Consider the following 17,913-nt stretch of genomic DNA (forward strand, 5'->3'; position numbering starts at 1 on the left):
CTTTTATGAAACGAGTCTATTAAAGCAACATACTTCACTTAGTAATTCTAAATCAAACAATTGAAAAACGAAACAAAAATAATAAGTATTTTCATTTTCATTTCAAGCTAATCATAATAATTTGATAGGAGGATTTAGGGTTGATTCACAGACCTAGCCTGTGATACTTTTTTTGAAAGCCTTGTAATACTGAATAATTGAAAAAATGAACAGACCGACAGGCCACTCCTGGCCGTAGACGAATATCTCGGAGCGCGCGATGTCGACGCGATTCCATGTGAGCGCCAGACTGAGCTGTTCGGACGGCGACAGGTGTTGGCTCTTGAACAGCGCCGTCAATATCGTTTGGTCCAGCTCCTGCTCCTTGCCCTCCTGCACTTGCCGGTCCGTTATCCTGAACACGGTTATCTGCCACAGCAAACACAAAAATATTTAATGATAGTAATTCGAACAGTATATAGCTGGGATGAAGTGTTGAACCACAAATTCAGTTACTGATGATCTATCTTACTGTACATTAGCCATAATTAGGAAAATAAATTACAATTATAATATTCTTTATTTATTTCAATGAGGTTACTTGATAGGTTTTTATTAGTACCATTTGAGAATTATACATAAATATCTTAGCCTAAATATATTCTTAGTTTTGCATATGGCTGTGGGACAGTCAAAAACGTATTGGTTGTAAGGTGTATGCTCGTATATTGTATTAGTGGAGAATGAAAACTGAGCTTAATTTGGTAGGTATGGGCTTTAAATCTATGAGATGTAGCTAAAGTGATGAAATAATGGAGATGCTGTAGATTGTGGATATAATTATTTATTAACGGATTATTCTTGAATAAAATTGAATGATAAACTGGTAAAAAAACTATTCATTTATTTGAGTATAGAGAAGTGGATCATAGAATTGGGATTATGAACAGAAAAGTTCTTCAGAACAGGAAAGAAAGAAGAATAAAAACAACATGATAAGAGTATGTAAAATATGATATTACATGTACAGATGGTAATTAATGAGAAATTGCATTAGTTCAAATGCTAATTAAAAAAATTATTATTAATAGATGAATATCCAAACTTGAATTATGTAAACCACCCCGAAGACTCCTGTTACAGCAAATATTGACCTCAGGGTGAACAATATTGCTTGGGTTTTTAATTAAATTCGACTAAATAGGCTTCATATTGTGTCTTTTTCAATTATATAACAACTCCATAGAATCTCTGATAACTGTGTTGTATTTGTGAAACACCAACGATGAGAAATTTGAATAACATGGATGTACTTGAATAGAGCTCACCAAATTTTTTTTCCTCGTGCACTGAAGCAACTCTACGTAAAGGCACTCTGCTTGTTCGACGCCGACCTCGAACGTCCTCTGGATCGTATTGATCAGGTAGTCTTTCATGCTCTCCAGCACCGTTTGCTCGCCTGTTTCTGACGCATACCTACAATTCAAACCACAATAATAGCAAGTTATAAAGATTCTATTTTTATTATTTTTTCATGTGATTGAACTGCAATCTAACACTTTGGTTAATCAACAGTTCAATTCTAGCTTGAATAGATAGGACATACTTATTTGGATGAATTTGATTAATTATCCAATGCAAACTCTGAATATTCCATATTTCTGCCTTCTTCTTCGATCTCAAAGTCTAATACATTTTTTTTAATGGAAGAATTTTCTATGGCATAAATGTTTAAATGGGAGAAAAGCTGTTTGAGCTTGAGCTTAAAATTTGAAGAATTATTATATATTATGGGAACCAATATGCACGCCACTAGCAGACTTTGGACTGTGCCAAAGGTTTGAACTATGCATAAAAATGGCATGTCATTACATGAAAATGTAATGGATGATGTCCAAGTTTCCACATTCAATATCACCAATAATAGTTCAGTGTTTTCATATTACTGATTAATCTGGAGGCAGTGCCAAGGAACCCTTCTTCTGTGCTTGTTCTGAGATGTGCTCTTCTGAGATGTTCTCTTCTCCGTGCCCAAAACCTTTAAAGATCGCTACAACACATTATTGTCCCAAGACTTTCAAGTGAATTACCTAACTCTAACAAGAGTCGTAACTTATCCGAAAACTTATATTCCTTTATCAAATTAATAGTCCAGTCAAATGGTCGTTTCTCAGGAAACAGCCCCGAAAGAATTTTTCTCGACGGCTCTATATGTATTTTGGGGCGCTGAATTCGAACCCGAAATTTGCTGACACACCAGAGGGTGGCTTCACCCCCAAAACCCCCCAAAATTTCGGACTTTTTTCGAATTTCTCATTCAATCTCGAAAACCTTGAGTTTCTCAAGAAAAATCATTCTCGACAAAATTAAAGAAAATAGAATTTCCAATAAATTGAGTAGTCGCACAGGACTCTACCGTTTTTGGTTCCGGAGCTACGAATTTTCAAAAAAGGGGTATTTTTCAAAATTATTTTAAAAACATTTTTATGCAAACTCACATACAGTGAGTTGCATAATCACAACATGAAAATGAGGAGAATATCGCAAATTTATTGATTTTTTGAAACAAACGTATCTTACTTCACGATATTTTTAAAAAAATTCATTCATCTGACATGGAAGAGGAGATTCTGTTCTTCAAATCAGACCAAGTAACATTTTTTATCATTTCGGGTTACCGAGATACACAGTTTTGAATATAGAAATTGGGCATTTTTCTGTGTATTTAAATATGGGCTAAAATACACTAAAAGAGGAATTATTTATTTTTTCATCAAATTTAAGTTATGATACATGATTTTGAACCCCCTTGACGAGCTGAGAAGAATGAGCTGTAGAACAAGGAGATCTGACCATTCTGTCAAAAGTTATAAGTGTTCTGATGATTTCAGCCGAAATATGTTGTTTTTTTTTTGTTAGGAAGGCCTTGAAAAGGTATTATAATGAAATATTTGTATTTTTACTGAATGATTTTTTTTCTATTTTTGGGTGCCCCCCTCCCCCTCTATTAAATTTGAAAATTCCTGAGTAATCCTGTTCAGAATTAATTGCTCTTTCACGTGATGTGTGGTTTTTCATCATTACTAGTGAAATATCCAAGTTGTATACGGTGAAAGTGGTGAGTTTGCATAATTTTGAAAAACCTTTAAAAAATACCCCTTTTTTGAAAATTCCTAGCTCCGGAACCAAAAACGGTAGAGTCCTGCGCGACCACTCAATTTATTGGAAATTCTATTTTCTTTAATTTTGTCAAGAATGATTTTTCTTGAGAAACTCAAGGTTTTCGAGATTGAATGAGAAATTCGAAAAAAAAGTCCGAAGTTTTGGGGGTTTTTGGGGGTGAAGGGCCCTCTGGCGTGTCAGCAAATTCCGGATTCGAATTCTGCGCCCCAAAATATATATAGAACCGTCGAGAAAAATTCTTTCGGGGCTGTTTCCTGAAAAACGATCATTTGATTGGACTATAACATAAATTATACTCTTCTGATTTGTATGATCAAAGAAATTGTTCTTCCAAGGGGATTCACAGTAATTGAACAGTGCGGTTCGACCACATCACTCTCTAAAACTATCAGTTTACATTGATTAATATTGTGAGTGAGAATTGTTATTTATTAATAATCAATCATTAATATTGAGAGTGAGTTGACTGACTTGTGTACGAAGGCGAGTAGGTCAGCGGCGCGACCCGACCCGTCGCACACGACGACCGGAACGGGTGGTGAGTCGGTCACATACTCCAGCACGGCGCGGATCGTGTTCGTGCCACCCTCTATCACCAGGCACACCACTGGTGTGCTGCAGTGCGTACCTAACCAACAAAAATTAAAGTGAAATGAAAAAGATGAATTATTGTTAAAATAGAGAGACCTTCCATAACACATCTGTGTCCAGTGTAGACTTTGAATATAAACATTTTGGCTTTTTGACTCGTATGCATAATAGCTCATCAAAGCTGCTGTAAAATCGATTTAGGTTAGCGGGACCAATTTTATATTGAAGTTTTATTGAATAAAATGAATGATTGATTGATTCCCACACATCAGTATGAGAGTCCATGTCCGGTTGAGAGGAATATTCCTAGCATGACCTCTAATGGGACTATTCATACTCGCCTGGTCGGGCTGAGAGGAAATAGTTCCATTACAACTGATGGGAAGAATAGCTTCACTGTAAAATTGCTTTGAAATTTAGCTACTCATTCAATTTTCGAAAGAACTCAAGTGATACTGAATTCATTATTAGACGTATATCGAGTCTTTCTGATAAAATCGTTGTGAAATATTGAATCAAAAATTCAAATTCAAAGTCAAATCACAATTTTCAAGTGATAATAAATCAACAGACATCCATTGGTACCGAGAAAAATGAAACTCGAATGATTATAATAGTGATGATGTGACAGATGGTTTCACTTACATTCAATGATAAAACATCAAATCTAAATGAAGTGGCAGTTTTGATTTTAAAAATATATGTGAACTTACAGGGATGCAGCTTCTGGATGGAGATGTACTTCTCGAGCTTCCGCCTGAGAATGATTTCGGCGCCATACCGGCCGGCCGTGCCGTTGTCCACCAGCAGGAAGTAGGCGTGCCTGTTGTTCAGCACGGCGAACTTCGATCTGCACAAAACAAATTCAATCAATTAATTTTTTAATTAAAATTTCAGTCATACGAATTGAAATTCGACTAGCTGCCCTACAGTTATACATACTAGAGTCCACTGACTCCATTGATTGTTGAAGCTTAGCTATAAAAAGCGAGTTGTCACATGAACATTTAGAAATTCTGTAACAAAAATGGATTAATCCACGTATAGTGTGAGAAAGCCATTTGCTTTATGTTGCAGAGTTTCTACATATGTATGTGACACCTCGGGAACAGCGTTATGAGGAAACACAATGAGAATATAATAGCATACGCATATGGAAATCGGTATGTATTTGGATTAATTAAAACTATTTTATAAGGTTTTGGCGCATTTTAATTACTGAGTTATTGGATGTTTCATCTTCAGAATAAAATATTTCTCCGGTTTTTACTGTCTTCTTTGATCAAGTTTTGAAACAAGTTTTTTTGTCGAATACCTCAATAGCTACTGTCCTTACTAGCGGTAGTAACTGTTCAACTTGTTTGCTTTCATTATTGATAGATTTTACATTTACGGTGAAATCGTGCTTATCTATCCACGAAATACGACAAGTAAGAACGGCAAACATTCGGCAATACGGCAAGTAAGAACGGCAAACATTCGGCAATACGGCAAGTAAGAACGGCAAATATTCGGCAATACGGCAAGTAAGAACGGCAAACATTCGGCAATACGGCAAGTAAGAACGTTCATTGAAACTTTTCCCAAAGTTGTTGATACTGTTTCCGTTTTTAGAACAGTGGTGATACTGGGTCACTTAATACAGTGGTGATAGTAGGTCACTTAATTGCTTGACTCCTGTAGCTATTTTATTAAGACTAGCTTTTCATCATGAAAATTTACAAAGTTTAAAAGTGAAAACAAGGCAATGGGAGGCCCATTGATTTATTTTATTTTTTTTCCAGAGATGTTGTTTGTATCAGCTTTTAAACAGTGGTGATACTGGTGTCTCTTATTTGCTAGACTCCTGTACTGGTATTTTATCAAGACTAGCATTACATGATAAGAGTGGGTTTACCTGGGCGATGATATGGAGTGGTAGGGCACATCGCGATTGTGCCCAATGAGCTCGTGGTTGTTCTCGACGATGCCCCACGGCGCGATGCCAATGCTCACCACGCGGCCAGAGCGCTGCGATCGCTCCATCAGCAGAGCGTCACCCACCTGCCGCGTCACACCTGCACACAACACCCAACACTAACTTGTAACAATCGTCAGCAATCTGATTAAGATTGATTTGATTATATAAAAAATATTTATATTGAAAAGCTATTAGGAATTAATTATATTAGTTATATAGATAGATAGATGCCTTTATTTTTACACGTCGTCAAGTCAAAATATTTTATTGCAGCAGCTAATTGAGAACATCAATTTCATTACAAATATCAATGATAGATTGAATCATAATTACAAGCAAGAAGTCATTACAATAAATTATACACATAAAAATACACTTATTTTCATAACAGTACCTATAAGTGAAACATAATCATATGACTAGTTCATTCATAAGAATACCTAGTTGCTAATCAAGCATATTGTCAACTAAGTCCTAGAACTCTTTTATTTCATAAATGGATTCGTCAACAGAAATCGTTTAACTCTATTCGTGAATATTTTTAATGGTAATTTTTTTATATTCTCAGGAAGGCATTGAAAAGTTTCAGACTTTAAAACATTACAAGTGGGCCAAGTGGACAATAAGATCACACTCTTTCACTTAACCTACATTGATTTGCTTAGGTACTCATATATCGAGATGCTAAGATATTTTGACATTCGATAAAATTTATTATTGAACTTTTTTATTGATTTCAATCAACACCTTACAGTGATGTTATAAAACAATATTATTTGTTTAATCTCTGAAAAAGATCCCTAATAGGTCATAAATTGATTCAGAGCATAAACTCTTAGAAATAGGAAATGTATTTATACTTTTAGCAAATTGAATTATTAATTCAACATCTCACAGATAATATTGGAAACTGAAAACAACTCTTCTCAGGAACAAAAATCTCGTTCAAAAACTCATTCAGAAATTGAATCTGGAAATATTTTAGAAAGAAGAACAGTAATGAGTTTCATCATGCAATTGTATTTTTGAATTCGGTTTGAGAAAATCTTTTTATTAATTCAAAGTCACACGGTCATACCGAGTTATATAAAATGTATTCTTCGTTCAAAATATGAAAAACAATTAAATGTGGAGTTTATGCGTACACTTGTCAATGAAAATTCCAATAGATAAATGTTAAGAATCGAACACTACACTAAATTACAGAAACGTTACCAGCCGATCACTAATACTATTCGAAAATATAAACTGTTTTCAGTATAGAGAAAAATGATTTGCAAATACAATCAGCAATGTGGAAACTAAATAGACGAAGGGGGACAAAGTAGAATTATGATTAAAAGTAACATCACGGATACTTGAAAATGTATTGTCAATACAGTTCAAAATTTATGTCTTTTCTAAAAAGAATCAATTTGTTCTATCTTTTAAGCTTGGTTTTCATTAGTAGAGTTCCCTGGGCAAGTACAACTAACTATCTTGTGAACTCTCCCAATGAAAACGTTCAAGGTAGAGTAGAGTCATGGTAGAGTACTAGTTTTTAGTAGAGTAGAGTAGGATAGCACCTTGGTAGAGTACTCTACCACTTGCCTATCCCAACCACCGCTTCCCACTCTACTCTACCACTGCTAATGAGAAACGTCTCGAGCTAGTAGAGTAGAGTCGTGAGAGTCGTGCAGTAGGCAATCAAGTTTAAGAAGTATTGTTATTTATTAAAAAGTATTGACATTTTAAGGTTGGTTCTGTTCACTAGACAAAACTATTCTCAATTATAGTGAAAACAGTTACTCGACCAAGTAAGTAGAGTAGAGTTAGCTCGGTAGAGTTAGTATGCCAGTTACTTGACCACTAACTCTACTAGTGAAAACCAGGCTTTACTGACCGGTATTGGTGCCACCGGTGAATATCCATGCGCCGGTTGTCTTGGCGGCTCGCAGCAGTCCTTTGCGCAGCACCTTCTTGAGCTTGGGCTGCAGCTCGAAGTTGGCCTTGCCGCCCTGCACTGTGATCAGCAGCTTGGGCAGCTCCAGCGTCCATTCGCGCGTGAACAGCTGCAGGATCAACTCTGGCCGCGTGTCGTACGCCAGTCTCACGTACTGAACAGCACACAATATTCACAATATATTACCAGAGACAACTGATACAAATTAAATCACTTCTATTTTGACATTATCATCAATGACACTTTTTATTATATGAAATTTTGTAGATAATAAACTTATCCAACTAGGATTTAACAAAACAAAATGAATTTTGCAACTATCATACAAAATTATGAATCACTATAATTGGTCAAAACAAGTGTCTCTTACGCTATCTTTTCACTATGATATTACCATAGAGAAAATATCATCCAGAGAAAATATCATCCAATACCATTTGGATGAAAGCAAGAAAGCATTTTCGATGCTCAGTTTTGATTTTACATGAATGGAAGATTAATAAGCCTTTGTCCAAAGTTCATAGTAACTGTATCTGTATCTACTGTTCTATCATGTACAATAATCCTTTGAACGATGATATCCACTCAATAAATTCAACTCAGCCAAGTCAGATTTATAACATTAAACTTCTTTTGTTCAAGAATTTTATTGAATTTAGTTTGCGTTTCTTATTTAATTCTAGCTGCGTTCTATTGAAGTGTACACTATGGGAGTGTTCGATCTACAATCAGCCGTTATAAAACTAGTAGTTCTGTGCACAGTAGACGCAGTATTCTCATCCACAAGTACCTGATTGAAACTATGGACCTTATGGAAATACAGCAATAGACTGGCTTCTCCACACATCTGTGTAATCACTTGTCAGCTGATTTATGATGAATAATTCTATAGTCTGATTTTTACTCTAATATTGGCGTATGAAGGAGGCTCCTTTTTCCTTTTATATTTTCCTTTAAATGCAAAATTTTCAAAAACCTTGTATATACGTCGACGCGCAATTAAAAAAGGAACATACCTGTCAAATTTCATGAAAATCTATTACCGCGTTTCGCCGTAAATGCACAACATAAAAACATATAAACATTTAAACATTAAGAGAAATGCCAAAATTCTTAGACTTGAATCTTAGACCTCACTTCGCTCGGTCAATTAAGGCTTTTGAACGAGGAACGAGTGCTCATAACCGTTTTTCTTTTAATAAAAAAGAAAGAAAAACGAAAAAAAATTGGAGGTGCACACTATTTGCGAGAAGTTTGTAATTCTATGAAATTGTTCAGGGATTCCCCAATATTATCACTTTTATTGATGAATAGAGAAATCCCTTTGTCACCAATCCCCAAAGAACTACTATGAGTATAATAGCATGCCCTCTCATATACCTATACCTAAATACCTCTTTCATAATGTATATAGAAGGTCCTGATAATAGTGAAACAACTGAAACTGATTTGTTTTTTTTATAAAAAATACTAAATAAATCTGAATTTATTAATCTGAATTTATTCTATCTAATATTGATAAGCATGACAATATAACCTCCTCTTCTGCACTCAAAAGATTGTCAATAATTATTAGGTTATTGTTTTATTCGGTAATAATATTATCATAGAGAAACGATAGCATGAGAAGATATATCAGGGTAAAGGTTGTTCATGTTCTTAATTACAAGCCGATTTCTTGTTAACTCAAGCCGACTACTGTCTATAATGACTTCATGGCCTGGTGATAGTGTAAGAACCGCACAGTATGAGAGAAATAAAAAAATCAATAAAATTATTGAACTACATAATTGACTACTTATTGAGAAGACTACTTAACAGAAAAGCCTTCTCAGATTGGATCTCGTGGCATTTAATCATGATTGAAATTTAACAGTGTTTTGTGCAACCGGGCCTTACCTGCACAGAGGATGATTCCTTGCAGGCGGATTGATTCTACACAATGTACAGAATGCGGCAACATAATTTCCTTTTTTCAGAACTTAATAAAACGCATTGAAACAGTCAGAAAAGCCTGATTCTATTTTCAGAATGTGAGTATGCATTTAAAGTTTTGTTTCAAGTAGTTTTGAATAGTATATCACTTCTACTACTTGATATTACTACCCTTCCCAGTATTGCAGGCATAATTTTGGTTATTTCAAGGTGTATGTTGTTTTTTTTTAAATCTGGAAGAGTCTTCAGATGGTTCACATAGAAACAGGATTTCAAAAAACCCTACAGAAAAAAATACATGGGGGTAAATCAGGAGATTGAACCAGTCATTGCAAATCACCTCTAATTGTGATAAGGCATTCTAGGGAATTTTCCTTCAAATCAGCCTTTTTGTAAATGATATCAATTTTGTATGGAAATGAAGGTCTTCGTGAAGATCCTTCTCACTGAACGATCGGAAAGTGTAAGGGCAGACGCATATTTGTGTGCTGAATGCCTTGGATTTGCAAAATTCACTCTCAATGTCTCGATGTTTTCACGTTTTCTAATGGGCCGTGGAACTAAAGATCTTTGTTTTGTTGTACTACCTGTTTCTCTAAATGTAGTAACCCACGAAACAATTGATCTCCAGTCTGTAACACGGGCCAACGGAATTAAATTGAACCGATTCCGAAAGGCGCGCTGTGCTGCAACCACTGAGCAACTCGAAAAGTAGGCCTCAACAGCGAATACACGCTCCTCGCTGTTCCAACGCATGATGGTGACTCAACTATGCAACAACAAAACTTCAAAACCACCCTTCTCGAAAGTGACTACTAGCACTCCGTTGTCATCAACTAACTGCATTAAAAAAAAGGAAATCATGATGCCACATTCTGTATAACCACTGCACTTATTACTACTTTCCTTGCTCTATTACCATAGGTAAGGAAAGTATTGCTTTTCAAAGAAAAATTAAGTTACCTAAACTTAAAGTTTTCTATACGTTTCAAGGTCCCCTGAGTCCAAAAATATTATTTTTTTAGGATTGTAATAGAGTTTATCAAACACTACAGTAAGGTTCACTCTCATTGAATGGAGAGCGTTGATTTGATTTATAAGATATGCTGACAGTTTGAGGTATAGCAGACCTGAGCCTTGCTGGGATGCGGCCCGCCCTGGAACTCGATGGTGCCATAGGCGTCGGTGGGTGAGGGGAGGGTGTGCTTGGCGGGTGACCACACCTCATCGATGTCCGGTCGGTCTGTCTGCGCCCCCGTGCCACAGTGGAACGTCAGAGACAGTCCGCAGCAACATCTGTAACAAACATAAAGGGTCTCAGTCAAGATAGACACCGGTAGATGAATACCTTTTAATTTGCACTCTACCACATGTGATGTGGGCGAAGTTGAGGCAAGTAAAATTGTTGTCTCTACCACTTGACCCACAGTCAAGAAAAGAATAGTATAGTAGAATTAAGAAGTTGAGGCAATATGAATTAAAATTGTCTCCTCCACTTAACCCACAACCAGAGGTGCAATAAAATTTGCTAATGATATGAATAAAATACCGCCAGAGAGCTGAATGTAGATAGCATTAGGATGTACAACAATTCAAATAATGATTCATTTTTAAACATAATGTGAATAATTTTATTTTTGTGGTTGAATATTATGTTTGGAGTTCTTCAGAGAATACCGTGCTGTAGAATTTCTTAACAAATTGATGTGAAGATTAAATTTGTATCATTTAGTGTGGAGACCAGATAACATTTCTGCATCAATTACTTTCCTAGAAAACTGATTTTGGAACTATCTTTAGCAACGTAATAATATCTTAAATGGTCATTTAAGATTGATAGTAGTTTCTTTTAGTCAGTATTGCATTATTTTTCGATAAAGAGAATATAGAAATGAATGGACTGCAATAAAATTATCGAGAATCACTATAGTATTAAACTCAAGAAGTATTAACTATTATTCAATCAGATTGATGATTAATTCAATCACTATCTTCAAATTATCTTACAACGAAAAAACAGCAATCCAGTTTTTGTAGAAGCTTTTCCAAATACTGTTCGGAGCCTGTAGATTTTGTGACAAGCTCTTCTATTATTGTTGTAAACTGTAAAGTATGATTTTGGGACAATAAATTCATGTTAAACAGTGGATAGTCTATTGCGTTTACAGTACCTCTTCTTAGAAGTCAGTCATACAAAAGCAACGAATGATTTGATATTCAACTATACGAGTATGTAATAAAATATAATTATTGGCTAATTGTAAAAGAAATGAGCTTCAAAAACGCGAATGCTTAGAGGAACTCGAACAAGCTTGAGTACTCGAATTCATTAGTTGAACTTTAAAGAGTGATACTAGAGAAAGAATATTAACCTGCTTAGGTAATTGCCCCTCAATTCCTCCTCATTCCACCTCCAATTCGCTTCCTATTCCACCTACAATTCCCTCCTTACTCTCTTCTAATTTTCCCCCCTTGAACTCAATCCTTACTCCCTCGTAATTTTCCCCCTCCATATAAGATTCAGGGTCGTGAAGGGGTGGTGGTGGGGGTTGGGGGAATACTGCTTGCACTTGGAGAGTTTGTTAGTTGTAATCAATTCAACTTGCTCCCCCCTCCACCTATCGCCGGATGCAGAGCGAACTGAGATTAGAGGAAAGAAGGAAGTTCAGGGGTCGTTAAACTAAGTTCCTCTCTTGTTTGACCGTCTGTCGACCTTCTGCTACCCTTATGTTTCTCCATCTCCTTCTCCATCCTGACCTTCTCTTCTCACTTCTGGGGCGACCCTCCAAGTCCCACTGATCGTTGCGGGCTCAATTTCAACGCGGTGCGGTGAAATTAGTATTAGAAGTAATCTAATATTCAATAAGTTCAGACCTTATGTCCAAATTACCTCATAAGAAGCTTGGAATAATTCACAAACTTCATAGAATAACTTTCTTTACTTATTTGAAAATCCAAGAAGGAAGGAGCAATCTATGATTTAGACTTACAATGAGAAAATGTTCAAGTATCAAGGTGTGAATTTCCAACCAATTTTCTAGCCGCTGATACGCACTTTGGAAGCGCGCTCGTCTCCTTTAATGTTAATATGATCGATGCTATAATGTTGATTTGAGAAGGGCGGTGCGCCTCTTTTCGCTTTGAGCTTTGAAGATTCGGGATTTTATAAAACAAAGTTTAGGGTTCCTTGAGAAGTGGATAGCAATTACGTACCTAGTATCTGTTTATTCATTAATTTGTAAAATTTTCAATTGGTGACCAATCATCAATATCTGACCATCATTATCATAATATCATTGATTGACATCTCCAATCAACATTTGTCTTAACCAGTCAACTGAAATTTTGGCATTGGAAAAACATAATTCCCTATCGGAAGCATATACTAGGGCTATCCAGAAAGAAGATTACGTTTTAAAATAAAAAATAAACAAAGTATAGGAAACAAATTTTATTATATACAGATGAAAGCCACATTCAAATACTACTTTTCTACATAGTCACCATGCAAATTAAGGCATTTATCATAGCGATGGACGAGCTTGGAAATTCTTTCGTCGGAAAATTCCGCCACCAGCGCCTTCAACCAATTCGTTACCTCTTCTTGCAGCTGTGCGTCGTCATCGAAACGCTGCATAGCCAGCCTAAACTTCGCGAAATTTGTGGCAAACTCAAAAAAGTTCTGTTATTTTAACCTTTCAATTTTCACTAACTTTAGCATCGACTTTTTCGACAAGTTCGGCATTCACTATGCTGGGTCTCTCACTTCCATCTTCGTCGTGAACATTGGTTCGGCGATTTTTAAATCTTTTGACCCGCTGACGCACTTCACCTTCAGTGATGATGTTGTCCCCATACACTTCATAGACTAAAGCTGCCAATAGATATCCATCAGTTTACAGTTTTTTGCAGTTGGAAACCTTATTACTGCACACAGCTTGCAGCTCGCGGGATTTTCAATTGCCGCAGACATTGCAACCCGTCACAATATCTTAAAGGAGTACAGCACGAACCTTTCACTAGCACGGCCAGATGCCAAGATTGCCAACTAAGCTGCGCAACGATCTGACCCAAAGATGTCGCGCTAGCCCCGTCCCTAGCAGACACAGACGAGAACGTAATCTACTTTCTGGATAACCCACGTATTTAAAGCTTCACAAACTGGAGATTCATTTAGATTCCCCATTTGTTGCATGATCTGTTCCATGGATGTCTACTTTTAATCATCATCCACTGATAGTAGAATATTCTATTATTTAGAATATTCTAGTATCCGTGTCATCAGCCATATTTCCACATATAATGTCATCTATAATAAGTGAAGAATTTTATCATTTCACTCACTCAGCCATAATCGTAATCGTGCTCTTGATATCAGATATGGAATTCAATTTAATCATATCATCACAATAAAAAATAATTGACCGGTTGTGTTGAGCCACTATAGGAAGTAACCAACAGGAGAAAAACGAAGAGAGACGAGTTATGGGAAAAAGGAAGCGACAAAGAGGAAAGTAGGAAGGAGTGGTGTGAGGAGTATGATGGAGAGGAATTTTCCTCCCCTGTGCAAAATCCAATAATGCCGGAATGGATCATTAATCATGGTTATAGTAGTAGTTGAGCAGAAGTTAGGTTAGGTGAGCTCCACATGGCAGTGCGCTTGAGAGCCGACTATCAGTATTACGCCTTGCTCTATAATATTGACAAGTAACCCCAGTAATAGCCGGCCTATCACTATTATGTGCCAGTAATAGGGCAAGATAGGCAGCATTAAGCCATCACTTTATCAATGTTCGCATAATATCACCAAGCAAACGGATATTGATTATCTTCAAGGAGATTAGCCCAAGAACCTATATTAGTAAGAAAATTCATTACACAATAATGAAAAGTTTCTAAACTCAATACACAGGTTCATTTTATATTGTTAATTTTCTTTAGTTTTTCTTTGAATTTCCAATGATTTTTCTAGATTTCTCAAGAATATAATGATTTGGAAGGGTATTAAAGATATCAATATTTTTTATGTTCTCTACATCATTTCCATCTAGAGTTTCAACGAACTAGACTAATACAATAATTATTATCATATTTCTTCGTGAGCAATTCTATTTTTATTTAAACTAATTTCAACAAACTGGACTGAAATACAATAATTATCATAGTATTATCAAATATTTCCATCAAACCAATTAAAATAGACAGAGATTTGCAACCAAGCTACAGAGCTCGAATCAACAGGTGATTGAATCGAGCTTGAAAGTCTCAAATGATTGTCTTTTTTCTTTAGGGCTACTTTTGAATAAAAATAAAAATATGAATCTCAGTACCCTTTTTAAAATTATTTCGTCACGACATGTTTCGGCTATATACCGCCATTATCCAAAATAATGCCGAAACATGTCGTGACGAAATAATTTTAAAAAGGGTACTCAGATTTATATTTTTATCTATATCTCAAATGATTACTTGACGGAAGAAAGCAATTTCAAATGAAAAATTCTGTATGATTCCGGGTGTCCAGGGGGCAGAGCTGCCTGTGGTGGCCAGACGGATGAAGCGAGCCTGCTTTCTAGTTCTCCGAAGCCCCGACCATCTCCATGGCGAGTATTCCGTATCCTAGACCCCCTCCCACCAGTGCCCCCTCAACGTGCAGGTATGAATACGCCCCTGGACACAAGTAATACTAAGGAAAGTGAGTACTATTGTAACATCAAAAAGAATAGTAATTTTAATGAGAACTTTTCAAGTTATATATAGAGAGAGAGCATTTCATTACCTGTATGCAGTTGATAATATTCTGTTTACAGATTAGCAGTGATCTCCCACCTTACCAGTGCAAACCCCAACGTAAAATTAATATGAATGTCCTGTATATTGAAGGTTTTACTTTCATGTCTCTTGATGTTAATTCAATTTAAAACAAACAAATACATAAATGAGGTATTATTAATTTTTTTAGAAATGTAAACCCGAATCTGCTGAATACACATCTACAGACGATGGTTCCAGTGCAAGTGTAGTATATGATTTTAGGCATAAGGAAATGATAAAAGATTCTAATAACCGTCTTAACTCCAACTATCTTAACTCCAACGGAGAATCTTTCAAAAACAATGCCACAAAATATCCATCTGAAACAGTAGATCCAACCATCGACCAAGATAGACTGACTAGACAAAAAGAGACAATTTGATAAAAAGCTAAATCGAGAAAAAGTAAAGAGAAAACGAAGCGATGAAGCTGTTGTTTGTCACAAAAGAAAATTGGTCTGAAATAATTTGCATCTGAAAGAAGACATGCTTCATGAATAAAAGAAGATTCGATTTTGGAGCAAGATGAAGGGTATAAGGGCGTTTTCCATCCCTCCTCTTCCCTATATTTCATAAGGGATGGAATCTGGAATGGCCGTTTAAAACTCATTCGACCGGAACCTATTGCAAAAGGGATCCATCCCTATATTAGAATCTGACAAGTTGGTTCCATGCTGGAGAGGTTTTACCGATCAGTTATTCACCCGAATTTCCCAATAATTTTTTCATCCTATCTATCTCGGTGAGTACTTTGCGAAATTGATTCGTGTTTAAGAAAGCTGGACAAACTTTTTTTGCATACCATACAAGTGAAGTTAAAAAGCATCAACATAAGCATGCAGAGAATATTGGGAATATATAAACACTGATTATGATTCATAACTTACTTTTGAAAGAGATGAAGGATATGGAAGATTAGATAATCCGATTTACCAAAATATTACTGTAAACTTGATAATCGGATATAATCAAATACTAATAAGCTTACTCATGAATTTCATCGATAACAGCAATTTTTTAGATCTTTAGAGTATCAAATGATAATTCTGAATTTGAAAATGGTGTGTAGGAAAGCAGATATGTATTGGAGCCTGCTAACTTTACTAAAATAAAAATTATACATTCCTAGAAAAAATATTAGTAGAAAAATATTAAAATGTGAAGAATTGTTGAAAAATATCCTGAATGTTTATCATGTTGTGATAATTATTCGATTATTGTTATTATTATTATTATTGCTGGCTTCTAATACTGAATGCATAAGCTAAGTTTTCCACCAAAGAACTTTACTCCACTTACAAAAATATGCAATAGATTGTCCTGTAGAATTTTTTCATCAAGAATTTACTCATATTAGACTGTTTATTTACTCATATATACAACAAGTATGTGAGTTTTCGAATACAGGATAAATTCATTTTTATATACACAAAGTCTGTTTGTTGTACACTCAAACAACAGTTTACATATTATGAGGATTTCTCCAAAACTTTTTTCTCACGAAGTTTGTTTCTCTCTTCCAACTTTTGGTACAACAGTACCCTTATTCCTTGAAAAGCCTCTACTACACATCGAAGTATCCATTTGAAAAAGGGTACAATATTGATTTTAAGAAGTGTTTTCCAGAGAATTTTTCTGTTTTCTACAAACAGTCCAAAGTCGTGCATTCAAAACGAACGTAAAGAAACGCTCGTTTGAAAACTTCCACTATTGAATAAACGTCAGATGAACGCTGCTCAAGAGTTTTCCTTCTGTCAGCCCACATTTACTTGTCGTTCTTCTTTCCACCCGGTTTTTCCTTCGTTTCTTACTTTTGTCTTCTTTTCACAGCAACAGAACTGTCATTCGATTGTGTTTGAAGATAAGAAGAGGCTGACTAAATAGATCGTGGACCCACATTCGAAATAAGTTAATACTTTCTCCCAAATTCTCTCATTTACAAACATGTCTAAAACTTGTTTCTCAATTTCTAAATTATTAACGGATACCATTCACTGATCAAAAAATATTATAGGAGCACAGAATAAATTACTTTTATCGAATAGGCTCAGGAGAGTGCAAGATGAGACGTAATTCAGAATAAGTCGGTCGAGAGCACAATAAATGCAGAAACAATGAAATTGTTATATGAAGAGGATAAAGCGTTTAAATCCTAAGACCTCTGCATTCTAACAATTCTGTCTCAATTTTGCTAAGGAGGATTGATTTAATTATTTTTCAAATGAGTGGATAGCAAGGGAGAGCTCACAGTACCTTTAAGTACATTGAATTTCAGTTGAAAATGTCAAAGTTTTTTGACAATGTAGATTAGAATAGTTAACAATTTTATTCCCTCATTCATTAGAACAGTAGGTCGAGAGTACATGTTACTAAATTGTAATCAATTCCACCTCAAAGCAGAGAATCCATGTACAGTATTTCAGAGAAGTGCAATAAAGACGTGAAGCATTCACAGCCATTCAGGTGAGCGCTTAACTTGTGCAACAATGAAGCAATTCTCTGAAGAGAAC

The 17,913-nt window shown here is 35.6% G+C and overlaps 1 protein-coding gene across 1 annotated transcript in view; it reads right to left on the reverse strand.

Moving 5' to 3' along the window:
• Positions 1–17,913, reverse strand: part of LOC111045297 (transient receptor potential cation channel trpm) — a 255,258-nt gene that overhangs the window by 44,464 nt on the left and 192,881 nt on the right. The window contains 7 exon segments of the mRNA XM_039421133.1: positions 216–408; positions 1,308–1,455; positions 3,634–3,790; positions 4,467–4,603; positions 5,651–5,810; positions 7,596–7,809; positions 10,721–10,886. Of these exon segments, the coding sequence (XP_039277067.1) occupies positions 216–408; positions 1,308–1,455; positions 3,634–3,790; positions 4,467–4,603; positions 5,651–5,810; positions 7,596–7,809; positions 10,721–10,886 (1,175 nt within the window).

Source organism: Nilaparvata lugens, chromosome 2, assembly GCF_014356525.2.
Source record: "Nilaparvata lugens isolate BPH chromosome 2, ASM1435652v1, whole genome shotgun sequence".
Lineage (NCBI taxonomy): Eukaryota > Metazoa > Arthropoda > Insecta > Hemiptera > Delphacidae > Nilaparvata > Nilaparvata lugens.